The sequence below is a fragment of the Gymnoscopelus braueri genome (genome assembly GCF_963280865.1).
Source record: "Gymnoscopelus braueri genome assembly, chromosome: 24".
Classification (NCBI taxonomy): Eukaryota; Metazoa; Chordata; class Actinopteri; order Myctophiformes; family Myctophidae; genus Gymnoscopelus; species Gymnoscopelus braueri.
The window spans coordinates 30,239,756-30,258,464 of NC_137626.1; the positions used below are offsets into that span (position 1 = coordinate 30,239,756).

The 18,709-nt window shown below is 42.1% G+C and overlaps 1 protein-coding gene across 1 annotated transcript in view; it reads left to right on the top strand.

Annotated features, from left to right (window-relative positions):
* LOC308080572 (tensin-1-like) overlaps window positions 1–18,709 on the top strand; it is a 142,953-nt gene that overhangs the window by 27,435 nt on the left and 96,809 nt on the right. Inside the window, 1 exon segment of the mRNA XM_080422466.1 lies at window positions 1,348–1,385. Coding sequence (XP_080278592.1) covers window positions 1,348–1,385 — 38 coding nt within the window.

Consider the following 18,709-nt stretch of genomic DNA (forward strand, 5'->3'; position numbering starts at 1 on the left):
GACATTTTTAGTCTGGGTGGGGTGAGGTGTGTCACCATTTGATCTTTGAAGTTATGCAAAACGTTCATGTCACTGTTTACAGCTTGCTCAAATAGGCCAATACTTTGCTATTAAAATCAAAAAGTTAAATACTCAGTCATATAAAATCATATGGTGGGGTGGGGGATGTGACCAAAATTATCCCTCCCTCAGTTTCTCTCTCTTTCTCTCTCTCCCTCTCTCTCTCTCTCTGTCACATTCAAATGAGGTTATGAAATATGCATACCATTTATATACTTAATTCTCTAATTTCAAAAATTCCAGGCCAATGCTTTACTATTTAAAAGACAACAACAACAACAACTCAGTACTCAGTCAGTCACAAGATTTTCATGTTTGTGTCATAGAACCACTAGGGGGCAGTATCATTTCATCTCATTCCTATAGGATAGTGAGGCTGAGCTACTGCAGAACTTCTGATAATTAGGTCTGTACAGCAGAAATTGTTTCCTTTTTATTTTTACAAGATTAATGTTCTGCAAATGCATTTCTTCTGGAATAAATGACTTGCAAGTTGCATACTGAATTGTATTTATTTTTAAAATGTTCATTCATTCATCCATCCATGAAGGGTATAAAGCCACATGATAGGAAAATAAAAGAATGAGAATGGTAAACACACAACATAACACACAAAATTGTACCTTTTAAACCCCTAAAAGCGACACAGAATACATAAATAGAGCATCAGCGAGGATGAAAGGAAGGCTGTAGAAAAGGATAGATAGATAGATAGATAGTTTTTATTGTCATTCAACATATACATGAAATGCATAAATGAACGAAATTTCTGACTGTATGATCTAAAAACTACTCTTGGTTAAAAGAAGCTAAAACTACAATACTACAAACTAAAATACTAAAAAGAGACACCACTAATAATAAAATCACAATCAATTCATGATGAGACTGATAGGACTGGGTCTCAGGACATTGTTTCAAGATGATTTTTCCTGTGATGGACTGACCTAGCCTGTAGTGTTTTGTACTATGTGAATATATACTACTACTATATATTACTCTGTGTATTTTTTTTGCCATTTTAGTTGTCTTGTACATTGGAAATAGTATGAATTGTATTTCTTTATTATTACTACTTTTATAAAACTCACTATGAAAGGGCCACAATGGAAATGTTTGTGTTGTATCCTTTTGACAGATATGCAATTTCAGTCAGTCAATTAATCATCAATCAATCAATCATCAATCAATAACATTATAATATCTTCTGTCATGTATTGTAAAAAATAATACAGTCATCTTTTGTGTTATTACAGCGGTGTAACATTGTCCTTCTCTTGTTTCTAGTATGCAAGCTGGGCGTCCATAAGAAATGTGAAGTGAAGGTAAGACATTCAAGATTTTATTATTTATAACACACACACACACACACACACACACACACACACACACACACACACACACACACAGATTATCACCTCATTTGCGGATCATGTTCACAGACATCTGGAGTGTTACAGGTTCTTTTCTTTACACTCTCATGGTTAAAGTGACACTCCAGATGTTAACAGAGTGGTGCTGGTTGTGTGTTGGTGCAAGCAGGCTGGGAGAGGAAGAGTGCTTGTAGTGATAAAGTGATAAAGGAAGGAAGAAGGGATGAAAGGATGAAAGAGGAAGAGAAGAGATGAGGGGAAAAGGGTGGAGGGGAAAGACGTAATGAGGTTATTATTAGAGCTTTTATTTGGTATTGTTGGGAGGAAGTGATGCATGTAATAATGAAAGATCTCGTCTCCTCTCCTCTTCTCCTCCGCTCCTCCTCTCTTCTCCTCTCTTCTGCTCTCCTCTCATGTTTTCTTTACCGACTCCTCTCCTCTTTTCCCTCCCCTCCTCCCCTCTTCTCTCCTCTTCTCTCCTCTCATGCAGCTTCTCTTCTCTTCTCTCCTCTCCTCTCCTCTCTTCTCTTCTCTTCTCTTCTCTTCTCTTCTCTTCTCTTCTCTTCTCTTCTCTTCTCTTCTCTTCTCTTCTCTTCTCTTCTCTTCTCTTCTCTTCTCTTCTCTTCTCTTCTCTTCTCCTCTCCTCTCCTCTCCTCTCCTCTCCTCTCCTCTCCTCTCCTCTCCTAAACCCTCTCTACTCTTCTTCTAGTGTGGTTTCCCCCCAGTTACCCTCTACCCTTTCTCCCAAAACATCCCTAGCGTTTTTCATTTTACCAAAACATTACTATAGGAACAAAAGCTTTGTGTTCATAAAACATCCCGTGCAGAATGTGCCAAGTAGAAAATCTCCCAAACCAGACAGAGACGTTTGTGGCGACACTTAAAGAAGTTACCCAGAGGACTGGCCTCATTCATATTGGCGGTGACAGACACTGGCCAGGAATTATTTGGAGGGGGTATTGGACGACTGTGTGTGTGTGTGTGTGTGTGTGTGTGTGTGTGTGCGTGTGCGTGTGCGTGGGTGTGTGTGGGTGTGTGCACGTGTGCTAAACTAAATAGACAAGTAATAAACAAAGAGTTGAGATACAGGGAAAAGATTACTGTATGTTGAAAATGGCAGAATGGCTACTTAAGCGAACCAGTGGTACAGCATCACATTGGTTCCCATCAGTTAAAGCTTTGAAAGTGCAGTATTTGTGTAGAATTTGGCCAACTCTGTCAACAATTACACTTCTAGAATGACTTCCCGATTCAAAAGCCTGATTTGTACCTCGTTTTATGATGGTGTTTAATGCCGAAAATAGCCGATATACAAGCACACAACATATTGCGGAATACGAAGCATTGTGAGCTTGTATATCGGCTCTTTTCAGTGCGCGACACCCCGTTGTACGAGGGAGCATAAATTAGGCCAAACTCTGCTAATGCCGTAATTGTAAACTTGGTTTAATTCGGGCCGCGTCAGCTCCGTCCGGCGAAATGACCCCTGACAAAAACAAACACACCCCAATGTGGGGCTGGCACGCTCGTTGTTTCAGGCCATAAAATGGTGGAAAAGCAAAGTCTTTGTGCAAACACCCGTGTGGACTTAGGCAGACAACCATTGCTTTCCTTCGTTGACTCTACGCTGACCTTGAACTGTAAATTTGTCATGAAATGCAGCGCAGACTGTAGAGCTGTGAGCTTCCCCTTGGAAGACCGGCTGAACTGCAGTGCGCTGATTTCATGTTATGGAGTGAGTTCTGCACTGTGCAATCCTCAGTAGTTCAACTCGGAGAGAGTGTACAAATGCAAGTGGCGTCATTTGTGTTTCCAGGTGACAGCAATAGGCTCTATAAACAGCAGCCATATTGGAAAGAAATTGGGCCTCTTCCTTACTTCCTTCACAGGTGTTACCCAATGATACTAGTGAAGGCTCTGTTCAATTCTAGTCAAACAGAGTCAGGCTGCTGATATTGTGCATGCTGGCTCACTGGAAACACTCCTTGAGGGGGTTCCAAATGGCCCCTTACGGGTGTGTTACTCTGAGTTATGGAGGTCCTTGCAATTAAGTTTTGAGAACCACTGTGCTACACTAAATGGAACAGAGCCTTCATTAGTACCATTGGTAACACCTGTGAAGGAAGTAAGGAAGAGTCCCAATGTCTTTCCAATATGGCTACTGTGCATAGAGCTCATTGCCACCCCCTAGTGTTCACATTTAACCCAAAAAATCAGGTATTTTTGTTCATACAGTATTTCCTCCACCTCCATGCTCTGCCCATAATAGGGATGCTAGGTTTAATGTGGTCATTTATTTTAAATAAATTGTTAAATTGTGGTAATATAGCAATCGTAAATATCAAACACATGAGACAGTCTACATTTCCCTAAAGGAATGTGTTTAATTCAGTCCGACCAGAAGCAGGGACAAATCGTGTCCCCACCGGCCATACAAAATGAATGACCAGAGGGGGGCATATCAAAAGCAGAGGCATGTACAGTATCAACCCCCCCATCCTCATCAACAAATCCAACCCTGTGTTAAATGATAAAGGACTGGCAGGAGCAGATGGAATCCAAGTCTCCAATGTGCTCTTTTTCAGACCCCAAACATTTGGAAAATCCGCAACAGCATGGATTCTGATCTTGCGCGTTAAATTGAACCAAAAAAGTGTCCGCAAAATGTCTGTTCGCAAAGATCCCAGAGAGAAACATTTTAATACCTTGCCTTGGTGGAGAGTGGTTAATGGTTCACCCTCCCTGCCTGCCTGCCCAGTTGGCCACCCACCCACCAGCCCCATGTCCCCCTGTTTTCATTTGGACTTGACCGCAACCAGCTCTCTGCAGATCTCCTGTTATTGGAGCCCTTGAGGACAAACCAGCTAGCCTCAAACTTCACGGTCATTTCTGTCGGAGGGTGACGGCGGTGGTTGGAGGTTGAGAGGGGGGGATGTGTGTGGAGGGGGGGGTGTCTTCTTGTCCCACGGCAAACGGCATGAGAGACTTTGGTGACTTTGAAACTGGTATGCATTAGGCCGCAGACCACGGGCCACAGATAGATTAATCTGATTAACCACTTAAGCCCTATTTTATTCTTTTGTCTTACGACGGTGTCACACAAACATGTGCGGAAAAAAGCTGATCCATTCTTTGTGAGCTTGTAGATTGGCTGCTTTCGCTTATAGTGTTAAAGTTATAGTGTATTAACTCTACCATACAGATGACATTTTACAAAATTACATTTTATTCATTAAAAAAAAGTAACATAGTGAAGCTTTAAGCCCTAATTCAAATATAGTTAAAATAGCCGATCTACCATCTCACAATGCTGGATGCGTTGTGAGCTGCCTTTTTCACTTTTTTTTAAGAATTTCTGAAAATGTCCGAAAAGTTCTGAAAGTGTACTTCTTTAGTTATACTTTTGAATACTGGAGTGAGTATGTACTTTAGTATACAGTATACTTGATATACCATATACATAGTGTATACTTTGTCCATGTATGTATTGTAACATGCGAGTGTGCAGGGGCGTATGCGAGCGCGCATGCACGCCTGCGTTAACCCGGCAATGGCGTCCGTCCGTCCGTGCCTGTGATATCTCTCGTTCCCACTTCGCTCTCATCTCGCGCTCCATGGAAATGAGCACTCTTATTATCCCGGGGTGATTTATCCCCGTCATGTCTGTGAAAAGAAAAATGAAAGAAAAAAAAAGGGTTTCCTGGAATGCCGCTCGCTCACTCGCTCGCTGCGGTTAGCGCTGTTCGACAGGCTGGTGGGCTGGAAGAGGCAGACGAGGGTTTGGCAGGGAAGGTATAGCGAGAGAGGAGAGGAGAGGAATGGGGGAGAGAGGGTTAGGGTTAAAGAACACAGGAACAGCAAGACGTTGCTGACGGGCTAAAACCTTGTATCTCCATATTAAAACTTTGTATATATTTTTTTTGTATAAATCAATGCCCTACTTTGTCATACAAGAGTGTGCAAAAATAGCCAATCTACAAACTCACAAAGTTTTTACAACCTTGTACATCGGCTATTTTTACCTTTTAAAAAACAAACAAACGGTTAAATGGTTAAGTGTGTCAGTGGGTTTTATAAATATTGAACCAATGAAAAGTATTAACAAGATCTTATGATTAGATAATAACTATATTATTATTAATATGAATTATTAATGCAATATTGGTGCACTATAACTCAGGTTCTTTTGAACATTTCCTGAAAAGTTAAACTTTGGGACTTACAAGGTTTTTCCACCCGACATCAATGGAGAGAGAAATTCAGAGCGGGGGAGGGAGTCACACGGGGAGAGAGATATTGAGTTGCAACATCTCTCATATTAAACCTTGTCGTATGTAACCTTTTTTTAAATGAATAAAATGTAATTTTGTCCAATCTATATGGTAGAGTATGTTAATACAATATAACTTATACAATTGGGGTGGTTGTAATTTGTCTCCCTGCTCTTCTATTGAAACATTTAGATCGTGTCAAAGGTCATGTCTCACCTAGACACAGGATCTGACACGAATTTTGACCCGATGGTCAAGATTCAATGTATCCCCTGAGCAAGCAGGCAGGCTCTATTAGCTCAATTGTAAAAATGTCAGCACTTGCGCAGGATACCAGGTTCAAATATACCACACCCCACACACAAAAAAAGAAAATAATGTAAATGTAAATGTTGTTTATGACAGTGAGCTCAACCTTTTAAATTTCAAGGACTCAGTTTTGGACCCCCATTTGATACAATTTTCGTATGTCTCTTGGACCCCAATTTAACCGAGAGTGTACAAACAGAACCAAATAATTGTTAACGGCTCCTAAATGGTTTTCTGCTGAGGCAGAATAACCACACTCCATCTGCTGTTTCGCAAGGGTTTTATTTTCTCCACCCATGCAAGACACTGTGAAAAACTGAACTAAATTGACATATTTTATATTCTCTATTATAAACAAGCACATTATAAACACAGACAGCCATCTTGCTGTTATATTAAGTGTCCATGAATATATACTATATAATATAATAATGTAAATCATAATAATACATCTGTGCCTACATCTCACTTAAGCGCTTTAATTTTGTTTTGTCTTTCTATAGATTGCTTTACTCAAAAGCAACACGCTTCTTCCATTTTCCTCTTAGGTTACAGTAGTTTTACAAAAATGTAAATAGGACAAGCTAGTCAAGCTAATTTCATTAAAATCAGCAATGAAATCAAATTGTATAACCACCAATTGCACTGTTATGGAAAAAACTCTTATTAAAACTTATCAAAACTCTTATCCACTGTTTCTATAGCTAAATAATTGTCACACAGGAATTTCCCCCCAAAATATTTCTCACACAAATGTTTTATTTTTCCTAAAGAAAACGACAATGGTGTGGTATCCCAAGGGTATTCTTATTGCTTATTATTACTTATTGCACACTGAAGTTTATTATGAACTGTAGAATTCTTGAGAACCAAAAGAGACACAACACTGTTCTTCACCTTGACGTTTGTAAAGGCCAAGTCCAAGTGTGTGACGTCACACCAGATGTTAGGGCTGGGCAATTAATCTAAAACATATCTAAACTGATATTTAGAGCAATTAACCAACTTAATCTTGCTCATGTAGGGTAATTGATTAATCAAGGAGCAGTTTCTTTTATAAATAATTTTGTATTTCTTACTGTATATTGTACATCAACGTGTCGCGTTGTGAGCTTGTAGATCTGCTATTTTCTTTTTTTTATGATCGTTCATTATTGAATCCTAATCAAGGCAAAAGTTTGAAACAATCGTGATATTGATTTGAAGTCATACCGCCCAGCCCTACTAGAGGTGTGCTTGCTTGGTCTTGCAGGCAGGCAGGGTGTTGCGCTTCGTGATCCACTCGAAGATGGATGACAAGCCTTCGGAAGCCGCGCCCCTCTACGTGTTCACTGGAACGCATGTGTCCCATGCTCACCGCCGTGAAGTGATTGACCGACGTTCTTCGTCTTTAGTTGACGTCTGTATCTGTGGCAGTGACTCTGCAACGCTCTTCTTCCCTTTGGCAGTGAGTGGTGATGTTTTTCACTGTTAACTGTTCCTCTGATTAGCATTACGTGAACTTTGCCCATTCAACAGGCCACAATGCCATGAGCTGAACAGCAGATGTCACTATGCCAACAATAACAAATACAGTGTCACCCAAAAGAAGGGAAAAAAAGTACATTTGACCCTTACGGGTCCATTTGACCTTAAGTTCCCCTTAGGGGTCGATACCTTACGGATCCATTTAACCAAATGGGGTCCATTTGATTACATTTGTACACTCAGAGTTACAGACATGTACTGTAAGGGTCAGTTTGGTTCTTAGCTATCAAATATTTAGCTGAACCACTGGAGTCCCCACAAGGCCTCCTGGGGATCTGCGGACACACACACACACAGACACACACACACACACAGACACACACACACACACACACACACACACACACACACACACACACACACACACACACACACACACACACACACACACACACACACACACACACACACACACACACACACACACACACACACACACAGCTGCACACAGTGGAGGCAGTGGCTCAGGGGTAGAGTGGCCGGGTAGAGTGAACTGGAAACCGCAAGACACACACACACTGAGAACCAGTCCAGTGGCTTATGAGTATGACTTTCTAATGTATTAGTCCATGCTGTTCCTACAGATTAGGGCTTGGCGATATGGCTTGAAATCAATATCACGATTATTTCAAACTTTTGCCTCGATTACGATTAATGAACGATACTTTTTAGAAATTGTGAAATTAGCAGATCTAGAGCTTGTAGAGAAGCCATTTCACTACTTTTGCACACCACCATTGTACAACCAAGTGTAATCCAGGGCTAAGTGGGTCATCAAAAATTTGAATGTTCTTTGTGTCGATCATTGATATGTAAGAGGGCTAGTACAGATGTAGCTGCTGCACATGGAGCAGATTCAGCATGCCACCAGCGGTCCAGATGCACTATTTCCTCCACCAAAGAGGAATTATTTGGAAAACCACGGATGAACAATGCAGGATAGATGCAGGCTGGAGGAAACCTTTCACTGTAGACAGACAGACAGACAGACAGACAGACAGACAGACAGACAGACAGACAGACAGACAGACAGACAGACAGACAGACAGACAGACAGACAGACAGACAGACAGACAGACAGACAGACAGACAGACAGACAGACAGACAGACAGATAGACAGACAGACAGACGTTTATTGATCCTGTGAGGGAAAATCATTCGCCAAGAGGCAGCACAGCAGTTAGAGTTACAGATACATACAGAGTACAAAAAGTACTGTGGAATACAGCAATACAAAGGGAAGAAACAACATTACAGAAGCACCGTCAATAATGAACAACAGTATACACTGCGATGTTTAAATTTTTGTGTTGAACGACAGACACCATGTCACCAGAGTGCATCAATCATGTCCTACTGTTGTTTTTCGGGTATGTCACCACTCGGGAAGAAACTATTTTGGCTGCAAAACAACTTAACATGGGTCATAGGCTTATCTCTTTCAACAAGCATGAAATACATTTCATAGCATTTGCTGTTCATGTCCATCTAACAATCTAACAATGGCCTGGGTTTCCCCGTATCCCTGACGTCAAGTTGATGATGTCATAGGGATGACCTCACTCTTGCCCAAATTATAGAGGGATGTAATGGCGGGACGGTGGATCTGAGATTATGGATTCACAAAATGTGAGAAATAATTTGAGATTTACTTCCATGGCCTGCTGGCAGCGTACACAAGAAATCTGGTGTTGATTGTTCCAGTGGTTTGCTAGCCGCGGACACACACACACACACACACACACACACACACACACACACACACACACACACACACACACACACACACACACACACACACACACACACACACACACACACACACACACACACACACACACACACACACACACACACACTCTTCTAGACAGCTACCAGTCCTATGCCATTCTCCATAGCAACTATTACCAATGGACATGCAGACTGATTTTAACCAATCACCAATCACCATCAACCAAGCAGGCATGAACGGCAAACAACATTGGACCTGAGACAAAATGTCCACGGAGACTTTTTGCCATGTTTACAGGGGACAGAGGTCCAGAGGTAATCCAATAGCAGGCTAGGCCTGAAAGGAACACAGTCTTGTACTGTACTTGTACTTGACTTTTTGGGGAGTTTCTTTGAACTGATTTGAACATAGCTGGACCATGTTGGATGACCTCTGAGATTTGTGATTTAATTAAAGGGATATTTCACTTTCAAAAAAACTTTTGGTCATTTTATCATCTACTCAGGCCTTTGTGAGCCCCCCAGACAGTTTTTAAGTTGCTCGATTCAGTATTTATATATTTGATATTCATTTTATCAGACACGCCCCCTTCTTATACAAACCCATTGTAACTTCAAACTCCATTTTAACCAGGTTAGATTTGTCGAAAACACCCGTCCTTTGTTCTGGTGACTCACCCTACCATCTTAATGCGTGAGGGGGCCGTGTTTTTCCGATAATTTTTTTCAATTTATTTTATTTTAATTTTTTATTGTATTTCATTTTTTTTTATTAAAAAAAATATATATTTAAAATAAAGGAAAAAACTAATTGAAAAAACACGGCCCCCTCGCGTATTAGGGGGGCAGGGTGAGTCACCAGAACCAAGGACGGGTGTTTTTGATGAATCTAACATGGTTAAAATGGAGTTTGAAGTTACAATGGGTTTGTATAGGAAGGGGGCGTGTCTGATAAAATGAATATCAAATATCTAAATACTGAATCGAGCAACTTAAAAACTGTCTGGGGGGCTCACAAAGGCCTGAGTAGACGATAAAATGACCAAAAGTTTTTTTGAAAGTGAAATATCCCTTTAAGCAATAACACAGGAGAGGCAGCTCTTTAGCGTGGTTATTGGCACGGCCGTGCCTGTGGCACAGGCACTGTCGCCCCGCACAGCCGTGCCAATAACCACATTAAGCATGACCTCAAGTGTTTTATTGCTTTTATAAAACGGTTTCCAAATATGGCAACATGAAAATCATAGACGTACTCATATTAAAACCATTTTTTTTAATATAAATTTCATTACAAGAATAATTTCTAAAAGAAAATATTCCCCGTCTGCCTTCACAAACAAGGCGGTTGCTATCCCCTATAACTGCATGGAAGTGCTCCCGAATATTGTCAACAATCTTTTAAGCTAGCCGTTGTAAATGTGAAATGAATCAATATTGGGCAACTGCATGGCCTATTCCTTGCCTAAATGTTATCATCTGAAACTGTTTTTGTTGGACTGTGTTGGTTCCAGACAAGCCACCATTGTTCTTTTAGCATATAACTACAAAGGCAGACTTCATAGTCAGGGTATATTGTTATTATACCTATCAACCAATCAGATTCTGTGATTTGACTAACCCGTTTTATACTACAGTATAAAGACAAAAGACACGCATATCCCTTGACCTACAGTACTAGGCTGAGTGCTGGATCAAAAGTTCAACATGTAAATGAAATCTGCACACCACTAGTATAATGAAAATAGCCAATATAGTATGCTCAAAATTATCTTTACTATTGATATTTTGGAAACATATACTTAGTTGCGCGACACAGCACGCACCCCATGTACAGCATGCATTAGTTTTTAATAGAGCGTGAAACTCTCACGGCTTGTTTACTTATCACTGTTGTCAGCTGGAGCTGAACAAAGTGTTCTGGGTAATCAGGCTGTTTCACTTCCCGTGGTCGTAGACGCTGATAGGTCTTGGACTGTGACCAGAGGCCTCTATAACAGGACGGCGAGGAAATGACTTATGGTCGCAGTTCAGGAATGAAATAACAGAGAGGGGGGGGGAAGTCAAAATGTAAAATGTATGCTGTGCACATAGATTGATAGATTAGCGTTATAGAATGATTTAGCTGTAGTGAGTGAGTGAGTCAGTTGGGTTGCGGTGACATGTTAAGCCCCATTCATACTTTGTTGAACAAAGGTGTCGCAAAATAGCAACATCGTCGACGGAGTATAAATTTGGCATACATTTTGTCTCCGTAGTACGAGACTACTTTATTCAAATAGATAAATAAACAATAATAATTAATCTCTGCGCATGGAAACTGTGCCTTCGTTCCAATGCTGGACAATCCAGTCACATGCTTTCAACCTCTTATCTATTTATCTATTTACCTCTATCTGCCATGAGTTCTACCTGCATCACTTCAAATTCTAATGTTCTGGATCCCGTTGATGGTCACCAGGAACGCCATGTAGGGTCACAGCAACGCCATCATTTAAAATAGTCTTATGTGTCCATATGGGGTTTCTAGTTTGGTGTGTGTTGATGGGTATACGATCTGGAGCTTGTTATGTTGTTGTACTCGTCGTAAATCGGTCTGGATAAATGACTAAATTGTTGATGTACACTTGTAAATTGTCAGTATGCCGGAGCTTGTTTAGCTTTTCAGTTCATTAACGCACATTCCAAAGCTGGCTGAGCCTGACCACTGCATATATAGCTAAGTTAGCCCCCCCCACACACACACACACACACACACACACACACACACACACACACACACACACACACACACACACACACACACACACACACACACACACACACACACACACACACACACACACACACACACACACACACACACAGTGCATTGCAGCTTGACTATGTTGAGGTCAAGGGTTTTGAGGTCTGGCTGTTAATCCTAGCATCCTAAAGATTTTAATTTCAATCCACATCCTAACATGGGCATGCCTGAAGAGGGGACTGAGGCCTTTAATTAAGCCTAACGACATATAGTTTACGAGGTGTCATGTCAGAGCGCTCTTAATATTTTTTAAAGGAGGGACGGCCCCTTTTCACCACCTCTAATTTGTACCCATTGGCTGTAGTGCAGACAGGCCTGTGGTGCTGCAGATCTGATCTGGGGCCTCAGAGTGTCAGAACTAGAGACAGAAATGTACAGCATAAACAGATGATTATGGAGAGAGTGATTAAAACCCTTGAGAATACAGAAGAATATTTCACTTTCATGTTAGTTACAGTACTCTTAGGTTGCTCAGCAGTAGTTCTCAATGTGGGCAGAGCTTGTAGAAAAACCTAGATTTTTTTTTTTTATGATTCTGAATAATTTTGAAAATGTTTCACAATACATTACAAATCTTCTCTTATGTCTACAAAACCTTTTAAAATGGGGATCCGTGGGCAGATACATATCGATTTAGGGGTCCTTGACATGAACAAGTTTGAGAACCACTGTTCTACAGTATGCCAGCACATGAGCTTTCACTGTACGTACTTGTCTCAATGTGAGTATTTAAGATTACAACCTATTTCCCCTTCTTTTAATTATTTGGCCCTGTTTTATATCCTTTTGCTTTCAAAGAGAGGAAGTTATGCACGGTTGAAAACACATAGTGGTGGTGCTATGCAGTAGACAGCAGGTTCATTCTAAAATGTTATAGCCAGCGACAGGACGACAGTGGAGGGGAGAGGTCAAGAACGGTAGAATGAAAGAGATTTGGAGAGAAAGTGGTCAGACACAAACATACGGTAAACACACGCAGTGTTCCCAAGATCTCCGGTTCACCAAGGGCGTCTACTTTTGACTCCAAAGCATGACAAATGTTAGGTTAGTGTGAGGTTATGGTTAGCTTTATTTGTCCCAATAGTCCGACATTCAATGCTTAGCTTAGGTTGACAAGATGAGCCAGGCTCATAGGGGTGGGCGGCACTTTTGGTGATTTCACTAACGAGGACACCTTGAAGACAAGTCCTCATTATTGAAATGAGCCTCTGTGGCCTGTAATTAGTGACCTCTGTTCTAGACAAAGGGACTGTGAGTGCAGTCAAACTCGTCTAGCCTGGTAAACCCTCCCTCCGGAAATCTCATTTCTATTTGATTCCAGGAGTGAGTCTGGCCTGATAGCCCATTCTGCAATATTGGCTGTGGGCTGGAGTTGGGCGGGAGTAATAACGTTGACTGACAACCCCTTCAGCCAATGATAATTTTCCCCCTTCAGCCAATCAGCAGTTCACCAGTCTAATGTGACGCAACGGGACTTTTGAAACGGCGATGCCCAAAATGGGTTGCCTTATTCGGATACATGGGTGTCACTACCCGCCCCTACCGGTTCTCTAAATTTTTATTTTCAAATAGGCTTTGTCATGATTAATTGACCACATATATGAAGTTAAACAACTAAATTCTATCCAAACGATTTATTATAAGTAAATTCCGTGCCTCAAAATAGAAGTTAGAGAGCTTTTTGAAGTAAAAAAATAGCGGAGAATATAGCGCACAAGAAAAAGATGGCTGCCGTTCGTGTTTTGGGCTCACTCGAACTCGCCACCTGATTGGCCAACGTAAGCTGTCAATCACAGAACAATGAGCGACGACGCTGATAGGCTCGGCCGTTTGGCATACAATTGGCATACACAGCCAATATTGCAGAATGGGCTATCAGGCCAGACTTACTCCTGGAATCAAATAGAAATGAGATTTCCGGAGGGAGGGTTTACCAGGCTAAAACTCGTCGACACGTACATGCGTATTTTTAAAAACAGATCTTTTTAAAAATACAGACAATACAGACTCCCTGATTAAAGAAGGTGATCGCACATCCACTGACACTGGCTTGAGATCGAGAGGCCGAAAATGTTTGTCTCGAACTGTGCTTAAAAGAAAAAAGTTGCTATAAAAAAAGGGTGAACGAAGAGTGAACGAACATCAAATTTTTGATTTGATGTTTGCCATTTTTAACCCTAACCCAAAAGCCAAAAATAAGGCATAACTGCAATCCCAACACCCAAACCTAACCTCTACATGTCTAATCCTAATCCTAACCACAACCTGAAACTTTTTCCTTATTGTAAACTGTTTTGAGGACCAGGAAATTTGTCCTAACAATGTCTCTTTATAATATTCTGCTATATACTTGTGGGGAATTTTGGCCCTCACAGGTCTAGTAATACTAGTACACACGCACGCACGCACACACACACACACACACACACACACACACACACACACACACACACACACACACACACACACACACACACACACACACACACACACACACACACACACACACACACACACGCACACACCCAGGAGTCCAAGCCAAGACCCCAACATACCTCAGCAGCCCTCACAGAGGTAACTCTGTTTCCCTGGCGCAAACACGTCACATCAAAGAGCCCATCACAGCCGCATCTCCATGGCGACGCCCTTCACTGGCGTTGCCGTAGCACAGCTACTGTAGCTAGCGTCGGCAGACACATGGGGGGGGGGCTAATAAGGGGCGGGAGGGGTGGCGCTAGCCGATGATCTGTATAACCCTGGTCAGTGGTGGACAAAGTACTCAACCCCAGTACTTAAGTCAAAGTATAGATATTCCTGCTAAAAAATGACTCAACTACATGTATGTAGTGTACGTCTTGAGGAGTACAACAGGCCACAATGGAAACAAGCCCAAAGTACATGACAAAGTACAAAAACTATATCAATGACAATATAAATAGCTACAAGCGCGCAACCAGCTTTGTGAGCTTGTTGATCAGCTATTTTCCACTATATTTGAAATAGGGCTTAAGTGGTTAAATCGTAATGTACTTTTCTTTCCCTTACCAGTAATGCAGCGGAGTCCAAAGTAAATTTTTTGTCTTTGAAATGTAGTGGAGTATTAAAAAAAAATCAAATACTCAAGTACATTATAGTACAGTTACTCAAAAAAAATTACTTAAGTAAATGTACTTAGTTACTCTCCACCGCTGGTTGGCAGACAGGCCGTACGGGGGGCCTAATAAGGGGTGTGTGTGTGTGTGTGTGTGGGGGGGGGGGGCTAGCCGATGACTGATGAGCCAATCTGTATAACCCTGGTCCGGAGGTCGAGAGCGAGGTTCACCTCCAGTACGAAACAAGATCCCAGGGGCAGACCCGGGCCAAACACCATGACAAATAAATCCTGGCCCTCTCAAACTTTTCTCTAAACACAGTTTCATCATGGCTTTCTTAAAAGTTTCTGGGGAATAAAAAGGTATTTAAATATGAAAGATTTGTTTTAATAAAATGTCTTGAGAAAGCCGGTTTTGAGCGACAGTTTGAGAAAGAGTTTTGGACAGTTTGGAAAAGGTTTGAGAAACTGCATTTTAGTAAGAGTATGAATTTTTTTGGGGGGGGGGGGTTGGGGGGAGGCGGCAGTCAGTGACTTAACAGAAGAGACATTTTTATTATCACTGTGGCAGATTAAAGAGAAGACAGGACGCAGTGACAGCGTGACACAGTTAACATATTTTCATATTTACATATATCTGGTCATATTTTAGAAAAGAAAAGAAAGTGCATAACAAGTGGTCTTTCCCAGAGGAAATGGTAGAATTTTAATGTATGTGTGTGTGCGTGTGTGTGTGTGTGTGTGTGTGTGTGTGTGTGTGTGCGTGTGTGTGTGTGTGTGTGTGTGTGTGTGTGCGTGTGCGCGTGTGCGTGTGTGTTTATTGCAGTATACAGTCACATACTGTATGTTGCTTTTACAAGACAGGCCAATTTGTCCACTTTCAGAGTTAAATCAACACTCAAGATTTTACTGTATAGGTTCAATCTGTCAAATTAAAGTCAAGGCATTTGTCAGACCATGAAAATCAAGTCAGTCTAATGGAGGGCAAAGCTCTTTCTCTCTCTCCCCATTCCTCTCTCTGTTTCTCACTCTCTCTACTTTAAGTAGCTCTCTCTCTCTCTCTCTCTCCCTCTCTCTCTCTCTCTCTCACACACACTGTGTTTTAAATCTCCATCAGGCATGTCAACAGCTACAGAGACAGGGAAGGACGGAGGAGAGGGAAATAGACAGAGAGGGTTAGTTGGAGGGAGGAGTACAGAGAGATACAGTTACTGTCTGCCCCCAGACAGCTCTCTCTCTCTCTCTCTCTCTCTCTCTCTCTCTCTCTCTCTCTCTTTCTTGGTACGGGCACCGCGAGGCGCTCCAAGCCGCTATCTTGGCCTTATATAGCGTGTTTCGAAAACTTCTTGGCACTTTTGACGGGGGGGAACAAAAAGAAGAAAAGTGAGTTCTGCTCGCGTCCAGAGGCATCTGACACACACACACACACACACACACACACACACACACACACACACACACACACACACACTCAGACTTACACACACGCTGACACACACTCACTGGGACGGCTGAAGGGGCTGTCAGGCACGCGTTTGGGATTACTGCTGTTGTTTTGAACGAGAAGGGGGGCGTAGGGGGAGAGTATCTCTCGCTCTCTCTCTCTCTCTCTCGCTGGTCATTTGGAGTGTGGAGGAAGGGGGGTGTGGGGTCCGCAGGCAGACAGAATGCAGTGGTAGGAGGCAGGCAGAGAGTGGGAGAGAGGAGAGCGAGCGCGAGGACTTGTGAACGACAGACACCGACCGGCGTGCAGTCAGGTAAGATGCCGGACAGACCGAGGTTTTTCTGGACCCCGGGAAAAAACTTCAGAACACAAAATTCCTGATTAGGGTCCGTTTTTATTTTTTACCCTTTCAGAGTTCTATTAACACTCAGGGATTTTGCTGTTTACGTGTTCATCTGCAGTGGTTAGCAGCTGCTGAGTAATAATCAGATTCAATGTACCAAACTATAGTGTTGTGTATCTCCAAGGAGATACTATTCGTACTTCTTCACACGATTCCTCCATAACACATCCATCAGCTTTTTTGTATGGTTTTATATTAGCATAATGTATACTGTACATACAGTACATGTATACTGTTGATGCCATATGCTGTGGTTGACTGGCTAACATGTTTCCATGTCTGTGGATGTATTTTGGAGAAAAAGGGGAATTTATATGTTTTTTGTTTTTGTTTTTGTTTTTTCTGCGTGTAGTTTATCTCAAGTGTTCCTACGTTTCTCCCCACCACTGCTGTTTTCCTTCCCATGATGCTCGGCATGTACTCCCATCCCACGGTCCTGGGAAAGTCGCTCCCATGGGAACCGCGGGGAAGGGAAGGGAGGGAGAGTTCATTTGAGTTGCTGTTCGAGACTCGTCCCGAGCCTTTCATGACCAGACTCATAGTGATTTGTGGCATTGGACACACCGGTCAATGCAATGAATACGCGCAGACACACACACACACACACACACACACACACACTCTCACACACACACACACACACACACACACACACACACACACACACCCGTAGACATACACATACACATAGACACACACACAGACACACACACACACACACACACACACACACACACACACACACACACACACACACACACACACACACACACACACACACACACACACACACACATAGACACACACACACACACACACACACACACACAGACACACACACACACACACACACGTGTTTTCTCTTTGAGCGTAACAGCATCTCCTGTCTGACAGCCACTTTCAGGGGCAAAGTAGAGCCATTATCTGGGAACATGTTTGCGTGTTTTACACTTCTTTCTTTCTGTCTTTCTTTCTTTTTTACTATTCCCGTCCCGTCTCCGCATCGTCCACTTGTCCTCGTCTCTTCCTTCCCTCTGTCCCCGGCCGTCGGTTGACACTTAAGCTGGACATCTTTAAGAGGCGTTGCAGACTAATGACGGCCATTCTTCACCTCCGACCTTGAGCTAACACTAGGGTGGCAGTTAAACATGAAAAGGTCAAGAGGTCACCAGCCTTGTGTGTCCTGTCTCCCGCTAACTAGTCAAAACAACCAAATGGAATGCTGTTTCCTGGTGGTTTGGCTCTAGACATGTCTTAGAACATCTGAACCTGTACCTCAACTAGTTTTACATTCTCCGTACACAGGCAGACTCTGAAAGTGTCCAAATGGAACCGAATCGACTTGTAAGGGTTCAATTGGTTCCATTTGTGTAGTTTCCCTGAGTTAAATTAACTCGGACGTGTGTGTCCTTTGTGTGTTTTGCAATTCAAGAATAATATCCAAAGCATCAGACATTCTTTTTGATATTTGGAGCTCTCCGCATCAAATTGTGTTGTCATTGCGATTTCTAGAAACTTGTTTACCATTCATTGGAACATACTGTAGTCATCACAAGAACAACGGTTTATTTTGTTACCCATCAATCACTGACCATCTCACATCGGCTGTCTCCAAGGATCACACCACTCTACCGCTGCTTTGTGTTAGTTATGTCCACGAGAAACAAATCTACCGTTTCCTTCACCGTGCCCAGAA